This window comes from Leptidea sinapis, chromosome 33 (genome assembly GCF_905404315.1).
Source record: "Leptidea sinapis chromosome 33, ilLepSina1.1, whole genome shotgun sequence".
Taxonomy (NCBI): Eukaryota; Metazoa; Arthropoda; class Insecta; order Lepidoptera; family Pieridae; genus Leptidea; species Leptidea sinapis.
The window spans coordinates 9,521,658-9,542,719 of record NC_066297.1 but is presented as its reverse complement, the minus strand read 5'-3'; the positions used below and the strand labels follow the sequence as shown (position 1 = coordinate 9,542,719).

The 21,062-nt window shown below is 36.1% G+C and overlaps 2 protein-coding genes across 3 annotated transcripts in view; both read right to left on the bottom strand.

Annotated features, from left to right (window-relative positions):
- Positions 1 to 2,407, bottom strand: part of LOC126974701 (DENN domain-containing protein 2A-like) — a 65,114-nt gene extending 62,707 nt beyond the window's left edge. The window contains exon 1 of the mRNA XM_050822278.1: positions 514 to 2,407. Within this exon, the coding sequence (XP_050678235.1) occupies positions 514 to 2,010 (1,497 nt within the window). The 5' untranslated portion in view covers positions 2,011 to 2,407. The remainder of the gene's footprint in view (positions 1 to 513) is intronic.
- A 1,671-nt stretch (positions 2,408 to 4,078) lies between these two features.
- Positions 4,079 to 18,866, bottom strand: LOC126974733 (G-protein coupled receptor 52-like). 2 transcript variants are annotated; one of them, XM_050822343.1, is made up of 4 exons: positions 18,761 to 18,866; positions 12,800 to 12,975; positions 11,861 to 12,105; positions 4,079 to 5,989 (listed from the first exon to the last, which is right to left on the bottom strand). In XM_050822343.1, exons 2-4 carry the CDS (start codon positions 12,972 to 12,974, stop codon positions 5,393 to 5,395), a joined length of 1,017 nt encoding a protein of 338 aa, XP_050678300.1. In that variant the 5' UTR covers position 12,975; positions 18,761 to 18,866; the 3' UTR covers positions 4,079 to 5,392. The 2 variants fall into 2 exon arrangements, with proteins under 2 accessions (XP_050678300.1, XP_050678299.1); XM_050822342.1 differs by having other exon boundaries at positions 4,080 to 5,989; positions 11,849 to 12,105.
- Positions 18,867 to 21,062: the final 2,196 nt, after the last annotated feature.

Genomic DNA, 21,062 nt, shown 5'->3' with positions numbered 1-21,062 from the left:
TTTTAGGAAGATGTTTTTTAATACCTATGGCCTGTCGACCTGGCAATACCAAGCATGGAAGTTCATTATGGCACAGATGGCTGGATGGGAGAAAAGTGATTTAAAAACCTTGTAACATTTTATAGTGTGTAAACAAAAAGAATAGATTTATATATACATATATATATACATGAAAGAGTACATATTATATGTTTTATCTCTAAAAACTAGTTGCATTGTTAACATTTGGATGTGTTGTATGCATTTGGATAAGCCTGACTTGTGTGACTTTGGCTACATGTTATTTGAATGTAATGTGTGAAAAAGTCAGTTTATGAAAAGTTACACTCCAATAGTACTCTATTAGTGTTACACATAATATAATATAAATCATACCTATATGAAATAAAGTACATTACTTTACATTATTTGTACATGTTAAATATTTTCAACTCTGGTTAATAAAAGGCTTTGGAATTGAATTATAATACCTACTTATAATACGCTATTAATGATATAAAATTATAAACTTACCACAATTTCATTCTTTATATTTTCCATACTGCGACTTGTACATCCTTTCAAGTTCAGCACTCCATAATCACTTTTTGATTCAACAATTGGCACATCATAAATGTGTTCTTTCACATAGAACACTGAATTTAAACTTTTACAGACACAATCTAGATGACACTTAAAACCACTCTCCTCATCGTTTGACCTACACTTTACACATTTAACACTCATCTCCAAGTTTGGATTACTCTGGAAAGTACTTAACAAGTTTTCATTACTGCAGCACTTTGGGTTTTCACTCAGTCTTGTATATGGCAAACTTAATGTTGAATTAGTAGTCATAATGGCACAGTTTAAGGAGTTAAGGCACTTTGAAAATTGATCTTTAGGTTGATTTGATAAAGTCCGTTGTGTTATATCTAATATTTCCGTACAAAGATAATGAACCTCCTTCTTATCTGTACTGAGATTAGTTTCAGCGATGTCATATATATTTTTATCAGGCTGATTTTGAGCTTCCCGCTTCTGTAGAACTTGTTCTAATTTTTCAAGCATTTTCTTTGTATCTTTTTTTGGTTTTTCTATTACTTCTGGTATTGCAGGTGCAAATGTTCGTGGAGGTTTCTTAGGGGGTGGACCAGGAGGTAGCGGTTGTTTCAAAGCTTTTTTTAATGTATCTGTTAAAACTAAATGAGGATTCTTCTTTTCAAGTTTCATTGTTTCACTAGATCCGCAGAGATCATCCATAAAAGGCAAGTTGGAATACTTAACTTCAATTTCAGGTTTCTCATACTGTGAGATAAGGTTTTTTGTTTTATTCTTCTCCTCCTCAGTATTTTCTGTCTCTGAACTCACACCACTATCAGTCATTGAATCTTGCTTATCTGTCTTTTTTGTTTTATTGACTTTGGCATACTGATCTAATATGTGCTGAGGAACATCTGAATCTGGAACTGAATCCTGTTTAGCTTCTAGAACCTCTCCGACAACAACCGGAGTTGCTAACAAGTTGTCTTTGCTCATTTTGTTTTCTATAAAATCTCCAAGCTGTTTCAATCTGTCTTTTGACAGTTTTCTTTCCCCACGTTTTAGAGAAAAATCACTTGATTCAGATCTACCATTGCAACTCCCATGTCTTTTTGGGCCTTGTATCTGGCTTCGGTCACAACGAAATGCATGACTTCTATGTAACTTTTTACCTGGATCACTTGTTTGTCGTGATAAAGACTTCTTGGTGTCACATATACTTTTTATGTCATGTTTACTGTACAAGTAGCTGGTGTTAGGTTCTGGTGTCCAATCTTCTTGTAAAAGGCATGTTTTGGTTACTAAAGCATCTGTTTGGAGTTCAGTTTTGTTATTTTCTTTGTTCGAACTGTCTGTAATGAATGTTTCTTGTAAATGTTGTTTGTTCAACTGTACAACTGGTTTTCTCACGAACGGTTCGGTTTCTGATTGTAGGTTTTCGAATTTACTTTTTATAGCTTGAACTCTATTTTTTGGCTGCGATATCATTTTAATTTTGAGAAAACATTGTTGTGTAAATATCGAAGATTTAATTTGAAGACAATCCCTCGCTCGATAATATTCATATCACAGTTTGATACATTTATAATACACACTAATAACCCGAAATTTTGAAGACTCAGAACTAATACACTGGCACTGTTATCTTTAAAAAAACAAAAACAATTTAAAGTTGCAACAGATGTTTACAAAACTTTCGAGGAAGTTTCTTCATATAAATTTATCAAATATGAACTGGTCATAGGCTAATATAGTTAACCTATGTTAACTTAGTACTTGTCGATTGACATTAATAAATGTGCAAGTTACAGAAAACTCTATGTATAAGAATTAAGATGTATATAACAATTTCTAAGTAGTTTTATCGCGAACCGACCGTCGTTGCTCGTACCTATATTGTTGATTGACTTTGAAGTTTGAATTTTGACTAGAGACAGAGACTAGAGAGTTATTTTTTTTAAATATTGGCCCATTATGGGTAGGCTATAGTTAATAAACCATACTGCCTAGTCTTTCGTACATAGAGACTAGAGAGTTAAGTAATTGACAAGAATTGACATTTTTTCTTCTTCTTCCCGTTGTGAAAGGCAAATGCAGAGCCATACAGCCAGATATTGACATTAAAGTAGATCTAAATGACATTTTGTGCTCACTTAGAATACTTTTCTTCTGATTATTGCACGGCTACTGGGACCCATACTTTATTACAGAGTATTCTTTTCGCATCACTTTATGAACATTAATTTTGATTCAATGCAACTAGGCGTTCGAAGTTATTTTAGATATAGCAGAAGCCTTCAAATGTGTGTGGAACAAAGAGCTGCTTTTCGAGAAGTTATGTAAATGGCTCGTAGCTTTTGGGTTGATGGGATTAACAAGGTAGTTATCGACTGCGCATGCCCCAATCTAAAACCCATAAGCGCGGGCATCCTACAAAGCTGTATTTGTCCCCTACACTGTTTCTGTTGCATGTTAATGACATGCTTCAAAACAGCTGCAATCATTGCCATGCAAACAACAGCGGGTATTTTTTCTTCAATTTGAACGTGCAATTGGCAATTTTCCAATTATTGCAAGTCAGTGGCGCACACTGCTGAATAGAGTTGATGTTTAACTGGAACGTTAATTAGTTTACATATCTCTTGATCATCTTGAATTTGATCTAAAATTTGTTCTCTGTCGCCCTGAGAACCATGGAAACGATGACCATTTGTTTGCAATGAATCTTGGTCTATCTGTCCATTGCTGTTTATGAAATATAATTAAATACTTTATACACTTAAATTAACGATTCCAGGGCTTCGAGATAATATCCGAAAACAACACCGGAAATCAAGTATCCAACGGGCGCATAATCGCTATCATAGGCTTTCGGACTGTGAGCATTATGAAAATGCGCAAGGACTGAAATACAACGTTTCTAAAACTGAAATGATGGTTTTTAAAGCAAGACAGCCTCCGGAGAGAGTACCCAATGTGTTTTTGTACGGCACGTCGGTTGGTGTAGTTAAGCAGTTCAAGTACATAAGACATTATTTTGTTGACGGAGCACTTGAATGACGATGACATTGAGCGCGAGCGGAGGGCACTTGCAGTCAGAGGCGACATGCTTGCTCGAAGATTTGGAATATGCAGCATGGATGTAAAAACCACACTATTCAAAGCGTACTGTTTAGGCGTGTACAACTGCCAGCTGTGGATAACGTTTACGCTGAATGCTATGAGCAGAATAAGAGTCCAGTACAATGACGTGTTCCAGGCTCTTATGCGGCTCCCGCCGTGCTGCAGCACGACTTTTTCGCGATAATTCGGACTCGCGTTGCCTCTTTCTAGTGGAGACTGCGCCGTTCCGACAACAAAATATTTGTGGCTGTCTCTGACGACATCAGTAATCCAGTGTTTAAGCGCTCTATCTATCTCTGTTCACATGGACAAGAACAAAAATGACTGCACAAATATGTGTAATATATAGTTTAAGTTAGTTTAATTTTAACATGTCATCCTTTTACAATGTCTAAATTTATTTTCGTAACTATGGGTATTATAATTATGCCTGAAATAAATGCATTTATTTTTTATTTTTTTATTTATTTTTAACGCTTTTACAGCCACATAAAAGAACTTCGTTCTCATAACTTATTTCAGTTCAATAACTGTCACAATAGTAAGTACAGTAAATATTTTAACCATAAAAGTTAATAATAATTTATTCCAACAAAACATATCTTATAACTATTTTTAAAATCCTATGATTACATTAAATTAAAACTATCGTTACGGGGAAGTGTTACAAGAATACTGGCAGCATCAGATATCTAGGCTGATCCGTTGACCGACATAGCTGCCAGCGTTTGGATTTCCAGTAGCCCTATTGAGGCGTCAATATAGTACTTTGTATATTCCATGCGCCTCTGGGCCTAACACCATAAAAATATCAAAAAACAATACCTACATTGGTTACAAAAAATATTAAATAAAGTTACAATGTCTTACAAAAAGATATGTGAAGAATGTGTTTGCGATTTATGTGTACCGTGCTTGAAATTTTCGCCATTCTGCCCCGGCTTATTATTGGCATTACCATCCAATCTACTTAACATTATTACATGAAGTACAAACTATCACTACGAGTGTAGAAAGAATAATGGCAGCATTTCCGCTTTGGATAGCTAGGCCGATCCGTTGAGCGATATAGCTGCCAGCGCTTGGGTAGTAGGCTGAAGCGCGTATATAGTACTTTGTACATTCTCCACGCCTCTGGGCTCCACCGGCCAAGTGTCTCGACACTCAAACGGTATAATACAGTAATTGAACAGTAGTGTAACTCAGCATGAAATTTATAGCTACGTCTGGGCGGACGCTATCATTGTTACATACAAAAATATTGACGTGCTGACGGTGTGGCGTAGATAATTTGATTTGGACAGCGACCAGTCTTGGCTGCGCTCGGCGAGGCACTCAACAGTTTTGTCTTCCCAAGATTGCTTAGGCCGTGTAAATCGGGTGTATGTGTGCGTGCGCTCTAGTATTAAGTTACAGTACTGTTCTATTACTATATTGTGACAATGATCAATTATGTAAGATAAGGCTGCATTTAGTGCTGGACCGGCGATCAGCGCTAACGCCAGTCAAGGGACCTCTAACTATGAAAACACATGGACGCGTTCCGTGGAGCGGATTCATTTGTCTTCGCAATTGTACACATCCAATCAAGCTTGCTGCGTCCGCATTGACCGTCGGTTGAGCACTAAATGCAGCCTTATGTACAGTAACATATATAATAACTATTAATATTCTTACTCTAAAAAGATATTCAAAAATCGAATCGTGAGTTTACATAGACAATATAAATAGATTATAGAGTACCAACTTAGTCGTCATTATCCAATTCGGCAAGTTCTGCTTGTAGGCGCGCCTTGGATCGACAGCAGGCCGTCAGACATAGTATACGCATCGCAAGACGGAACTGCGGACTCAAAGATATCAAGATCAATATTTTCCAAAATGAATTAAGTATTCCGACCCAAACCATTCCAAAATGCAACATGGGCATCTTCAACTCCTCCCCGGTAAAGAATTCATAGGTTCTGATACCGGCATAGGGCGCCCAGCTGAGCCAAAATGTAGTGACCATTACAAAGCTCATCCAATGACTAGGATTAGCTAAATTCTCTGCTAAAGCCGTTGCGTACTCTTTGTCATGAATCGGCGCCCCGCTGGTCAGCTTGCGTTTCATTGCAAAAATGTAATAGTAGTTATGAACGATGGAGATTACACTGGGACCCAGAACTAACATAGCTAAGGTGACGGTATACGCTTGAGTGGATCCCCAGTCGAGCATACAAATGAGAGTTTCTCTATCGAAGGTCGCATCTTTCTTGTACCCAAGAAGTGGCGGACAGCAGAGCATCGCGGCTGATATCCAAGTGAAGACCATCCAACACTGGCTTCTAGTACGCGTTTGTACCTGGACAATATCACATTTGTATTACTTCACGAATGCTTATATATTTCCTGTTAGGAAACTACACAATAAAATAAGGAATCTAATAATTGTACTATACAATTATTGTGAGATTTCAGTATACAATATTTTAATTCTTCATATAATTCATTCATTATGGTTTATAAATATAAAAAAAAAACTACACGGCCACATTATTTCTGGACCTCGCTGGAACGTGAAACCCCCTCCGGTGCCCCTTTGACCCCCTCGCTCTCGTCTTGTTGTGTCAGTACGGTTCCATTACCGTTAGGTACATGTCGAGATATTTTCGTGCTATCAGCGCTTTGTTTTTGATGTTTTCGTTGTTTCGGTTTGACTTTTGTTGTTAATAATACTTTAGTTTCTTTTGTTCTGTGTCGCTATAATAGTACTTACTGACTGCCAGAAAAATAAATACTTTTTTTACATCATACATTTAATAATAATCAATAAACACAACACCTTTACATCAATCTATAATTCTGAAAAATAAATCGTTGTTTATTTATTAAAAATATATCCTAGTGATCTTTGTTTTGTACACCGTAACAAAGCGACGATGTGACGTCATTGACGTCAGGTCCAGATTTGTAATGTAACCATGTAGTAAGATTAATTACAGTCTCAAATAGAGTAAGGAAAAGGCTTTACCGAGATAAAAACACTATGGAAATACTTCAATTACCATCCATTTTTGTATAACAACCATTATAATTGTGTCCATTGTAGCCTAAAAGAAAATAAAAGAGTTTGCTCCTTTAGAAATGTGAAATATTAAAAACTATGTAATGCTCAAAAGGGCCCATCTAGTATACTAATGGAACTTGAGTAATTTACCAAAAAATGCGCCGCACAAAATACTCTCGTTATTGGCTAGGTATAATACAAATAGTATGGCCATAAATACTTAATATTACAATTTAAAACCTTCTTCTTGTTTATCTTTATACTATAAACTTAAACTTTACGCCATTTTATTGAGGTTATTTGAAATGTTGAAGAAAACGATGCAGTTATTTCTTTTTAGGATGTGAATATCTCAGAACCTTGGTATTAGCCGTATGTTTGTGTACGATAACCATAAAATACGAATAGTTCCTTCACCAATGACGATGTAGGGTTAGCTGCTATAACTGTGTTACAATTTTATGGCGAAAAATAATTAAAAATGACGTTCTACACATATAGACAAATCGTGTCGTAATAAAACAAACACGAATAAATATGTAACATTCTACATATTACACCATAATAAGCTTCGACTGCTATATTTATACATTACCGCATTTACTCCAGTAGCTTAAAATATTCTTGGTCAATCAGCAGCAATGTGAAACATTTATTGAGTTCAAGTAACGATGTTGAATTAAGAACCCGACACTGACAGTTGACACACGACTAACGAGAAAAGTGTGTTCTTTAAGCACACTTTTGCAGATCCGCTATCAGACTGCGAATGATATGATGCGCTGAACTGTTGAAACTATTTGTGTATTATCTGTAAAACTTGGAGATGGGAACAACTTTAGGGTTTCAATTAAAAAGTGATCCAGAGTCAAAGAGAAACAATAATTGGGAGAAAGATGGGGCATGGCTATTAAGGTGCATTAAATTTGAGTGAACACTTTCAATATGAAATGAGTTTTCTTATTTCAGTTAAACTTTGCCGATTTATTTTCAACTTCCATTAAAACATTAAAGTGAGGAGAGACGGAAATAACGAAACTGTCGTTAGCGAAAAAATCAATGACAGAAGTAGAATTTGAATTTAAAAATAGTTTTTTTTTCTTTGGACGACAGCAAAATTAATTCTATTATTTCTTTAATCAGACACAAACACTTATTACGGAACATTTGGTCCCAAGACGTGGCAAAGTCCTGTAATTGCCTCCATTCTTACAAAATACTTTGTATGATGAATCTCAACGAGAAAGGAATCGCTTAAGACATAAGTGAATGCATTTATATTGCAAATAAATAAACAAAAGTAAAATTAAGTTATCTTGTATCCAAGGTATTGATTATAAATCAAGCAAAATCCATCCTGATTATATTAACGGCTAATCAGGCAAAAATCAGCAGGAAAGACACCAATCTCTTATGAGTTAAGACGTTCAGTGTTATAATTACCTTTTTATGACAATAAGGGACACACAGCTGATGGTAATGATACGCCCTGCCCATTACAATGCAGTATCGCTCAGGATTCTTGAAGAACCAAAAATTCTGAGTGGTACTACAATTGCGCTCGTTACCTTGAAATATAACATTTTAAGTCTCATTTTTCCAGTAATTTCACTAGCTACGGCGCCCTTCAGACCGAAACACAATAATGCTCACACATTACTGCTTCACGGCAGAAAAAAGGTGCCGTTTGTTGTACCCATAATCTAGCCGCTATCCTGTGCAAAGGAGCCTCCCAAGTCCCACCTCGTTTATTCAAGCCGCCATTGCATTGATGTGTTCTGCTATTTCTTTTTGAACTGACTCATATTATTATTGTTCAGACATATGATCATTTTTTTTGTGTATCATCTCAGACTTAGGGCCGAAACACATAACCGCAACGCGGCTCAAATTCCAGCGTTATGAGCATACTTGTTGACAATGATTCAGTTTTGTTTCTGCCACTCTTGCGAACAACACGCGTAACCCGGAAGCAGTTTTAGTCAAGCCCAGCATTTCCAAAGCAGTAACAGGTTTCCTTCCTGTTATATTATTTTTCTTTATATATTTTGATAACCCGCTGAATAGCTCTTCAAATGATGATATTATACTCATTCTAAAGTAGGCGACAAATTATTTTTCGTCTATTTTTAATGATTTGTATACTCGAGAAAAGTACTCGCCATCGGGATTCATGGCCTTATTAAATGGATGTATCCAGTATCTTTGTGTCGTTATAATGTCATCTTAATAATAAATAAGCAATAAGTTTCTTACGACGAGCCATGCCAGAGACGCGTCTATTCACAATAAAAAATCACGAAGAACTGGTTACCCTGCCATACCTACGATAGTAAAACACTCTTTTTCGCGACGCCGCAATGTAAACTGCCGATTTCAGCGGCGCGGTGCCGCAACGCAGTTATGTGCTTCGGCCCTAAAAAGATATCACGCTTTCCCTGTAGTCTCTTTTAATATTTTAATTAATTAATTTCTTTTTAATAAAATGAACTGGGTGGCCGCAACAGACCAGTGAAATATTTACTTGCATTATATTTTTTTCTGGTGAAACTAAATTGGGGCACGGTGAATTATCGAAACGGGGCTAGAACATGTCTAGTGACTTAAACCTCAGCAGGTTTAAGTCACTAGAACTATAAGAAATAATATCACCTTCAGGTACAAGACTTACGATGTCGAAATCTTGTGCACATTCAAATACGAGTTACACTTTCCTACATATATATATAAGTTTTTTCTGTTCTGTGTACTGTCTACTGACTATCATTGAATTATATAAATCTATTACAGTTATAGTCAAAGCGTCGCACCATACATTCGACGGCGTATCATCTAGTTGCCAATTATGGGGTAGGAGGACTTCATTTGCAAGTAAGGCAGCAATCACATTCCAATCCACAAGGCGATGTTAATTTTACTCTCAGGAAGTTCTTCAATCTTTAGCAGGAGATTCGGTATTCAGTATTCAATAATCTTTTTAAAAGTCACTACTATACTTCCAAGTTACAGTATAAAAACATTACAACTTTAACAACTTGCCCATCACCAGCACAAGGCAATAGAACTAATAAATGTCAAACCATTTTACCATTTACCACCACTTCGGAAAACGTGAGGAAGCAGCAAGAAACTTATTGCCACTCTTCTAAATATTTCTTTGCAGTTTTATCACTTTACAAATTAGTGATGCAACAAAAGTAATCAAAGTCCGAAACTCGATAACCATGAACGACGCGCTTTTGATGTTGATCGGGTCCTAGTATAACTAGGAGTCGATTGAAATTGAGCCGGAGAAAATTGAGAAGGCTTGGCAGTTAGACATACCGAAGGATTCACAACTCAAGAATATTCCATCATATGGGCCTCCAGAGAGTTTTTGCAGGTGGATCACCAGTCCAGGCATTCGCAATACCAGAAAATGTCAAGATGCCAACTATGAAATTTCCAACGTGTGATTGTTTACAGCCAGCAAAAAGTTATTGAAATTAAGAACGCCAGAAATCACTGCGGTGTGAGTGAAATGCGTATTTTGATGTCCAGCGAAGAATTTTGGTAGCTGGTTTGAACCTGAACGATTCCTGGGAAACTCCTCGTGATGTTTCGTCTCGTTTATCTCGATAATCGTGGTTGACTTTCGCGTTGGTTTTTCGAAATTAATGGAGCTGGTCTGACGCCCCACCTGGGGTTTAAGAACAGTACTCGGCGGGCACCCAACATGTCACTGATAGGTTTGATGCGTCCAACATCAACAACATTTGAATGTGAATAATAAATACATTTCCCAAGACAAAATCTTTTGCTTTCAGACAGAATTTTTGATTTTTTCACTACGCATGTTTACTACGTACACTTTGTGCCAGAAATATTTATTTTATAACAGAGAAGGTTTCATTGTACCTGACAATAACGCGGCACATAAACATTCAAATTATTATTTGGTTTCAAATTATTATTATTATTATATTAATTCAAATTATTATTTCATTTCATCCTCCTGGAATTCCAGGGGGATGAAGAGTTTCAAAAATTGCATTTGGCATCAAACTTTTTGTAATACTTCCAAAGAAATTTGGTTCTCTTTGTCACCGTACTAAATTTTAAATACCCAAGAATATAAAACACAGATTGGCGCGAAGATGAGAAAACACGGTCAATATTCATTTGAAAAATAAAAGGTTCTAAATTCAAGGGTAATATTATATATTCAAGGGTTCTTTTAATGAAATATTCTTTTATTTGAAATAGTATTTATGGCCAGACTAACGAGTAAATTAGGAAAAAAAGTGTCAATGACCAACACTCTGTTTATTTATTCAAAGGGATAATAAAATCATGCATCTATCTACAATCGTAAATTTGCACTAGAAACACGCCAAATTCCTTCAGTGCCATTCCAAAAATGCTGTGAATAATTTAAAACTTGGAAATTATTAGGAATGCAGTCACCTGGCATTAAACTTTTAAGTACGGATCCTCACCTTAATGAAATTTCGTTTCTTAAAACATTCTTATTAAATAAAAATCGATACTTTATACATTTTAAAATAATTAGGTTAAGTATTATAGGTTAGTTTAGTTAGTTAGGAACATTACTTTGGAAAGTGCGCTAAGATACCTATGAGAACTTCTAAATGTTTTGAAAAATTTGGAGTATACGTTTTAATGCTCAATTTCGTATGCAGATGTAAAAACGGCAGCTAACTAGTAATTAACCATCAATTTTAAATGAGTTTAATGACCAGATGACTGAACTTGCTACTTCATGAGAAATCGAACGTGTTTTCAGGTATGCATTCGGGGCATTCTGGCTCTTATGACAATGTCAGCAAAATGAATACTAATTATGTGAAACCATAACAAATCCATGCTTCGGAATATATTCGGATTCAAAATTAAGATACATGCTGTACTCTGCATAATAATTTGCAAATAATGTCATGTGAAAAAACACACGATGCTTCTCAGTACTAACCTATATACTAAAACTTTTAAATGCAAAGGTTAATGAAAGAAGATTGTTGTGAATGCTCTTATAGATGTCATGTCACTACTAGACCTAACTGCGAGCTTACACTTTTCCATGTCTCCGATACGTCAGTAGAACCAGATCACCGTTGTAACTTGGTAAGGAATAGTAAAGAAAGTGATATATACCGTCGCACTAACCGTCTCATAACGGAGCGGTTTTCTAACTGCAAGATATCGATCGACTGATATCCACATGAACGTATATACAGAGACGGACCACAGAGTGACCTCTAGGTAGCCGACTAGTCTGCACATGAGATCCCCAAACATCCAGCGGCCTGTTATGGCAGGGTACACTGACAACGGTACCACGAATACGCCACACAGTAGATCTGCTATTGAAAGCGACAGCAAGTAGTAGTTGATCACTTCGTTCGATAGACCTAGAAAGTAGATAATTACTAATAATATCTAATCCAATATTAAAACTGAAAAATACTTATTAGAAACTTTACCAGTGGGAGGTTCCAAGTACATTGACATATAATGAAAAACTTAGACTAGTCTAACAATCACGCTCAAAAATTGTCTGAACCAGAACTCTGCGTACGCGTATGTAGGCAGAGTTTTAATATTGTTACAGATCCATGATTGCAAATAGCCGAATTTTTTTAAATTAATTTCATAGAGTTGACAAATGAAATGAATCTTAAAACATCGATGACAAATTCAAGACGCGCTGTAAATATGCATCCTGTGCAAGGGCCTCCCACTGGTAAAATTTTTTTAGTTTACAATAACTATACATATTAAAAATAATTTATTCAAACCAAAAAATCTTAATTAATCTATATTTACAAATCTATGATGACATTAAATTAAAACTATAGTTACGGGGAAGTGTACAAAGAATACTGCGTTGCGTTTCCGCGTTGGATAGCTAAACAGATCAGTTGACCTAAATAGCTGCCAGCTCTTGGGTTTTCCAGTAACCCTATTGAGGCGCGTATATAGTACTTTGTACATTCTCCGCGCCTCTGGGCCCCACGGGCCAACTGTCTCGATTATTAATTAGTATATCTTAATCAATGTATTAGAAATATAGAGAGAATCTTTAAAAAATGATATTGTAATTACCTTTGAAGTTGAGAAAAGCAGAAATAATGAGGAAGTTGGAGATGATGATAGCGAATCCAATTACAGCGATAATGACCGCCAGGGTCAGAGACTCTAAGGAGGTGAAGGACTGATCTGTCATGCTCACTTCTGCCCCGGCCGCAGCGGCGCGACCGCTGAGCAGCCGCGCCGGCATTCTGAAAACAATCAAAATATGTATAATAATTATCTTGCCCCAAATTAGGCATACTCGTATATAGCCTGGGTTATGGGTTGCAAGACAATGATATATTTAATACTATATACTTACTTAAACATACATAAATACATATAAACATCCATGACTCGGAAACAAACATCCATATTTATCATATAAATCCTTGCACCTACCGGGATTGGAACCCGGGACCTCTAGCTTAGTCCGTAGGATCGCTAATCACTCGGCTATACAGGTCGTCTATAAACTATATATGAACAATGAATGATTCTTTATTTAGCGAAGATAATCTAACAAAGTTTTTTTTATGATAATGAGGGCTGAGACGAACAGGACGTTCAGCTGATGGTAATTGATACGGCCTGCCCATTCCAATGCAGTAGTACCGCTTAGGTTTCTCGAAAAACTCAAACATTCTGAGCGGCACTACAATTGTGCTTGTCGTCTTTAGGCATAAGATATTCAGAAGAAGAAGACTCTTTTGCCCAGTAATTTTGCTAGGTACGGCGCCCTTCAGAACGCACCAACACAATGCTTACGCATTAATGCTTCGTGGTAGAAAAAGGCGCCGTTGTGGTAGCTATAATCTAGCCAGCATCCTGTGTAAAGAACCTCCTACTGGTTAGTGCCGTAGCTCACCATAGCAAAAGACTAATCAAGTTATTAATTAAGTAGGGATCATAACATTAAACACTTTCATAATGATACCACAGATTTGGAATGTAGCGACCGCCCTCAAACCATTAAATAATATATTATATTGTACGATATTACATTGGAACCATATTTTTACGAAACGAAAGAAGCCTGCTGAGTTTGTTGCGCCCGTTCTTCTCAGGTCTGAAGCATACCTTTTGGAATGGGAGGTAGTTTTTTGACTTTCAATAAGTTAGATAATATCCTATTTTGAATAAAAATATTTGAATCTGAATAAGGAAATGCAATAACAGACCACTAGGAAAGAGGCGTTACAAAATTACAAAATATTTTTTTTTATGGTTAGTATAATAGTAGTAATAATATATAATAGTTAGTATTTGCAAAATTTTCTCCACCACTGAAAAAGTGATAACGATCCAATTGACCGCGTGCAACTCAGAGCAGCTCGTATTGTCGGGGACCCAGTGCTCTGTGAACGGCTGGATCACTTGGCGTTGCGTAGAGACGTCGCTTTATTGTGTGTCATCTACAGCATTTATAAGGGAGTGTTCCGAAGAGCTGTTTCACCTGATTCCTGCCGCCGAATTCCACCTTCGGCAACAAGTTAGGATATCATCTCCACCATCTGGATGTGTGGTAGTTCTCCACAGTGCGGTTTTCAAGGAGCTTTCTTCCACGTACTACAAAGCTGTGGAATGAGCTTCCTTGTGTGGTGTTTGCGGAGCGATACGACATGGGTACCTTTAAAAAATCGCGTACAGCTTGCTTAAAGGCCGGCAACGCCTCTGTGTATCCTACGGTGTTGAAAGAGAATGTGTGCAGCGGTGATCACTCAACACCAGTTGATCTGTTACATAAAAAAACGATAATTCAAGAGTGTGAGAGATCTCCATACAAATCTAGATAAGAAGGTTCTATCAGCGAATAAGTAGTAAGTTAGTTGATCTGAACGGCCGCGGCGGGCGAGAGACAACGCAATGGTCGTGATGATGTACTCACTTCGCCACAACCTGCAGCGACCACCCACCGATCAATATATCACATTTCATCTATAAGTTTAATTTTTTAAAAATTCTATTTTTAAAGATATATTTCTTTTGGCGGGTTAGGGAAAAGTTATCAGAGTGAATTCTAGAATGCGCACACGCCGTCACATAAATTCGACACCCTGACTGTTAGCTGGTCAACTAGACCATTTGAATACTTCAGCTAACAAGCCTCTTGTAACTCATGTTATTAAATGAGTTTAAAAAATATTCTCTCCAATTATTGTATAAATATATTTCAATGAATATTCTATTTAATACCTTCTTTATAACATTATGGCTTTTTCTACAACCGAAAATAGCACGCGTGCGTAATTAACGTACACATACACACACACAGTTTTTTTTAAATAAATATATGACCTTCATTTTACAATTTTCACTATGAGATTTAGCTTCGAGACCATTGGATCCATAAATCCTTCATTTATAAATATAGGATGCAGGATTGTAATGGCAATATGTTAAGGTAGCGAAATCTGTGTACAATTATGGACATGAGAAGCTCTAAGAGCCCTAGCTAAAGTGAATGTGTATAGGAAAGCCGAGCACGGATTATCATTTTTTTAATAGGCTTGTATTGGATTAGCGGTGAGTGGCAGTATTAGCACAATTTAAGCCTTAACTTAGCAAACATGAATGGCGTGGCTTAAGTGTCGACCTATGCACCATAGCTCGCGAGTCAAGCGACGGTAGGGGACTGGGAGACCAACTATCCGATGTGGTACCCCACTTTTACTCATCACTGCTTCACGGTGGTGAAATCGTCTGCATTGAACGTATCTTTTCTGAACTCTTACTTGGGATGGATGCGTAAGCTATTGAGCTTCGTGGGTTGGGTGGCAGTCGTGCCTAAAGGTCTAGAGCCTCCAAGACGTGCCTAAAGGCCTAGAGCCTCCAGGACGTGCCTGAAGGCCTAAGGCCTCCAGGACGTGCTTAGCGATTTTTTAAGTCAAGCCCACGGAGCTGTGGATTCATTTCCCAATTTTCATGTCGGATACCGAAGACGACGACAATCTTTTGCCTTATACGTTGGGCTCTAATTTAATTAGTATATCAGCTTCTACTGCCTTATGGAAAGTGAAAACTCTTCAGATAATATTGGAAAAAACCTATCATGCCGTCTTAGGTGCAGGTGTCATATTGCATTCAAAACGGAAAAAAGTTAAAATAATATTTATATAAGCTGAAAGGTTCGGAGGGAATGTATATCTGATCCGTCTACTGCCTTAACCGACGTTACCTACTAACTGGCTCCCACCAGCTCCCGCCATAGGTGATAGGACGCAACGAAACGAAAAACCTATTATTATTATTATTCATTAGTTACTAAACGATCGGTGATAAGTATAAAAAGATAAACTACGAGAGTATTATTATTGAACATTTTTGTTCAATTACTTGTTAATTACTTAAAACTTGTAACAAATTATTTGCGGCATCATTTTAGTTCTAACATGTATATTTGTTTACTAACTGACTTACTATTTGACTTCAATCGTTGTGTAAAGTCTTTGATCATATTTTTTTGTGAATACTTAAGTCTAAAATAATAAGTCAAAAAATTTAATTAACTGAAATAAATTTTAAGATTTTCAAACATATACATAGAGCATAAACATATACACAAATATATACAATGTTTAAATAAATGTGAGGTTGTCTGTCACACACATTTAGAAAAAGGATAAACTCATTAGTGTAAGGCTAAGAAAGCTGTACATCCTGTGATAATAAACTTGCCAAATTATAACGTTTAAACACAAATGCACACACAAAAAAAAAATACGCTACACTACGCCGCCCACACTTATATTAATAATGTCTCTGATCTGGTCTGATCTGATGTTAGATCAAATCCATTCCGTTGATCTTGACCAGATGGATTAGTTGGATGAGGGCAGCGAAGGACCGTCGTGGAGATCTTTGGGGAGCCTTTTGCCCAGCAGTGGACGTCTTCTGGTTGACATGATGATCATTTCTTAGTTTGTATTACTTAAATAATGACTATTAACTAACTTAGTTAAATAGCCTATATAATTCCTCTTCATCTAATAACATTGTGTGGGATAAGAAAGGTTTTACAATTTTTAGTCGCGCTATATTTTCGCGAACGCTAAATGATTCGCTTAATGCATAAAGATAAATAAATGCCTACACATAAGCAGACTCGCCAATCATAAACGCTCTTCTGAAGACTCTATACGACATAAAACGAAAATTGTTATATATTTAGATATATAACAATATATTTATTATATATTTATTTATATAGATAGCACGATCATTCAGCAAACTAACCTAATCCATGACCTAGGAGTATTAATGGACACTAAAATGACATTCAATGAACACCTATCAGAAATAGTCACCAAGTCATACAAAAATTTGGGATTTATTCTGCGCGTCAGTAAACCTTTCTCAGACATAAAATGTATTAAAATACTATATTATGCTTACGTAAGAAGTACTCTTGAATATTGCAGTAATAAATGGAACCCACGATACATAACACATGTCCAAGAAATTGAAAACATACAAGCAAAATTTTTAAAACATATCAACTATCGCGCACGACACAATTATGTGGACTACCCCGAATCTTGCAGGTTTCACAATATGATGACACTTGAGGACAGGCGCATGGTTCTGGATCTCTCTTTCCTTCATAACATAGTTCATGGTAGGATCGACAGTACAGAGATAACTGAACTATTCATACAATTAACGAGTACCGTCAGCTCGCACTAGACACACGCCTCTATTCCAAGTCCCGCTGAGTCATACTAATTATTATGAAAATTCGGTAATCTGTCGCACTCTATGCAACTATAATAAGCAATTCAACAGTACTGAACTTCTTAATAACAGTAAAGGCTGCTTTAAAAGGAGCGTAAGTAAAAATCTAAAGGAAGGTTAAATTTAGAGTTATTCACAAACACACACACACACACACACACACACGCACTCTCACCAAACCCCACACGCACAAATATCATGTCTTTTTATAAATATTGTAAATCCGTTATTAGACGTAAGTCCTACAAAATAGTATTATTATAACCTAATTTAAGTTCTGTGGATTTTGTGATGTTTTAAATAAATAAATAAATAAATATTTATAAACTTTGAAAACAACTACTCGAAAAGTGTTTCTCATCTAAACAAGGCATCGTCAAGAGGTCATCATCAAATGATTATAGGTTTCCGCACAATAAGTCTAATTCAATGAAATAATGATCTAGAAATAAAACACCAAAGAGGAAACAGTCGAAAAAGTTTTTATTTAAAAATTACATAGAGCAAAAAAAATTTGGCAATTTTCACATTTTTGGAGGTGACAACTTCGAACTTGAGTATTCAAATTTCATAATAATGCTTAGAAACAAATAAATTATTAATTTCAATTTATTTTTAAAACTTATTTTCAATAATGTATTAATCAAACAAAAACACTATTTCAACAATGCACAGTATATACACATTGAACTTTTCACTAAATCCATTTAATTTCACTTATAAGATATACACAGCACTAATGTTGCACAATACGTCAGCTGTATAGCTACAGATATACTGCTGTAAGTATTTCAGTGACGCGAACTCACGAGATTTCACCCATCCAAAAAGTGTCTAACTGTATTATATGTTTATATTTATTTATCGCGTACGTTATTTATGAGCATGTCGGTGACGCGAACCCAATAAAAATTCACTTGTACCAAAAAGCGCTCAAAGCGGTTAAAGAAATTCACTTCAAAAATTGTAAACAAAACTCAAATAGTCATAAAATTGTATGGGCAAAAAAAAGTATTTTTTTGTTTATAAACTTAACGGGCGTTTTCTTGTAATCGAGTACAATATATAAGTATATTGATAAAACATTAAATATTGTTATTTTATTGTATTTTGGTTCAAGCTGATGCCCTTTTTACCAATGCTCTAAATAATTAAAACTAACTAACTCGATACCCATACCGTTTAAACTCCGAACGAAATAAGAATTATAAAATTTATCTAAGACTTGCTCGCAATTCAAAGTTTAAAAAGTTTTCATACTTAAGTTGCGGCGTGCGTGGCAACCGGAGCAGAGATTTTATTGCGCACTTCACCCGTGAGAAGAAAGTCGTGGAGGGTCATACGACTTCCAGTAAGGCTACTGTGCAGCCAACTGTCGGACCCACCCGCCTTACCTTCATAGAGAAGAGGCGCGCGCAGCCAAAGCCAAAACCATCGATTCAATATTTAGACTCAACATCGTAATAAATTTAAATTTTTTAAATTCCGAAATTGAAAACTTCGATAGGCTCAGCTCCCCTCTCTGCTTAAAATCAGTATTATACTATCTTTTTGTTTTTAGGAGATTGTTTAAAATGGTCAATTTACGAATATAGCTATATGCCCCATGTTTGTCTCGTGACCTTTGCCATATATTCATACGATACACGTGGCATTGGAGTACCAAGAGTAGGTAGCTTAATCCATATGGGTCATTGGGGTCACAGTCAAATATCTTCGTGCTACTTTTTATACTAGTGGATCCAACCGTCGGGTGTTTATGTCGCCCTTGTCTAATGTTATGTAATTGATATAATATATTTAAAGAATAGACATCTTCATCAGATCAGATTGATGATGTGATTTTCATTATATTCCTACTAATTGAAGTGACGTTGGTCACATTTAAAATATAATATAATATAAAAAGTGTGTGTACGCTTATGTACGCACGCAACAAGTTTTACTTTCTATGGCGTAACAAAACAATAATCCTTAATGTTTTATCCGACTTCAAAAAAGGAGGAGGTTCACAATTAGTCGGTATGTTTATTTATGTTTGTTACCTCAGAACTTTCGACTGGGTGAAACGATTTTGATAATTCTTTTTTTATTTGAATGCTGGTGCTTCCCGCGTGGTCCCATTCAATTTAATTCAGATCTGACAATGGTATCCATGAGAAAACAATAAAAGTTTTAAATTTTGCTACAAGTACATATGCGACAAATTTACGAATAACTCAATATCGCGCCAACCGATTTCGATGATTCTTTTTTTATTGGAAAGAATATACTTCAAAGTATATATTATAGTAATGATAGTTTGGTGAGAGTTTGGTTAGGTTCTGATTATGGGACCTGTGACAAAGTAAAGGAACTCTTAAATTCTTAGGAGGAAATTAACGATACTCGGCCAGATCTTTTTTAAGCTATCCGGATATTTGAGTCACGTACCGTAACGTCGTAATGGTCAAATAATTGTCGTAATCTAATATGATGATCAATGGAACTCCTTAACGACATTCAGTAAGGGTGCGATATGTGACAGAATTTCTGTCTGTAATGCATGCTTACGTTCATTGCTGCATTGCAAAATTTAGTAGATCTACACATATTTAGACAAATTATTAGGTAGTGTGCTTTTGTTTAAAATAAAAAATAATAAAACAAAAAAAATCTGACTTCAAAAACACTATTTCAAAACAATAGATATAATATGCACTAGAAAGTAAAAAAAATTGCGGTTTTTTTATACAATTTAATTAATTAATATAATTATTCTAGTTACGATTGTTGTTATTTTTGGAGTCAGTGTCAGCGGTCAGCCAAGGTAGGTTAGTAACATATAAAGTTATAGGTGAGATGTGCTTGAGTCGCACGAGACGTCAGGAGGAGAGAGGCGAGAGCGGGCCGCGGCGGGAGGACACCGGTGTCGAATTTGGGTCTAGTATAAATCGGTTACAATAACAATAGATTCACTTACCGTTTCTATCTTGAGGTATCTCCATTATACATGTTTAGCTCTCTCACACGTTTTATTCGTATATACGTTAGTATATAATAAGTATATGTACTTTACATACTATTATGTCTTAAAGTGACTACTTGGGTGTTTCAAGAGTCCTGAGCTGCACTGCAATCTTACGGGCAGAGCGTATTTGGTACTTACGGTCGGTTGCTATTGGTAACTGTTGACGAATGGACCAAAGACGACCCCGTACACGACGCCGCCGTAAGCGATGCCATTTTAGTGAGCATAGCGAACGATATTAGGCACAACGAAAAATGGGTAACGTAGTATAAATATTGGGACGTTAAACGTACCGGCGGAGGCGTTCCTTCATGAGATATTTATTTCCACATAAATCAAATACAATGACGTGCTTCCTTTAGCTGTTTTCATGACGATACGATTTGGTCACTAAAAAAGGCGGGCACCGTAGGAAAAGGCAATGTAGGAACATTGCCTGCAACGCTCCTGTGTTGCCTCTGGAATTGCAAATTTAAATCCGGGCGACTGTGATCAGTTAACATTAAGTGACCCTTCAGTTCGTTTGCATTTCATAACAAAATGTTTGACCTT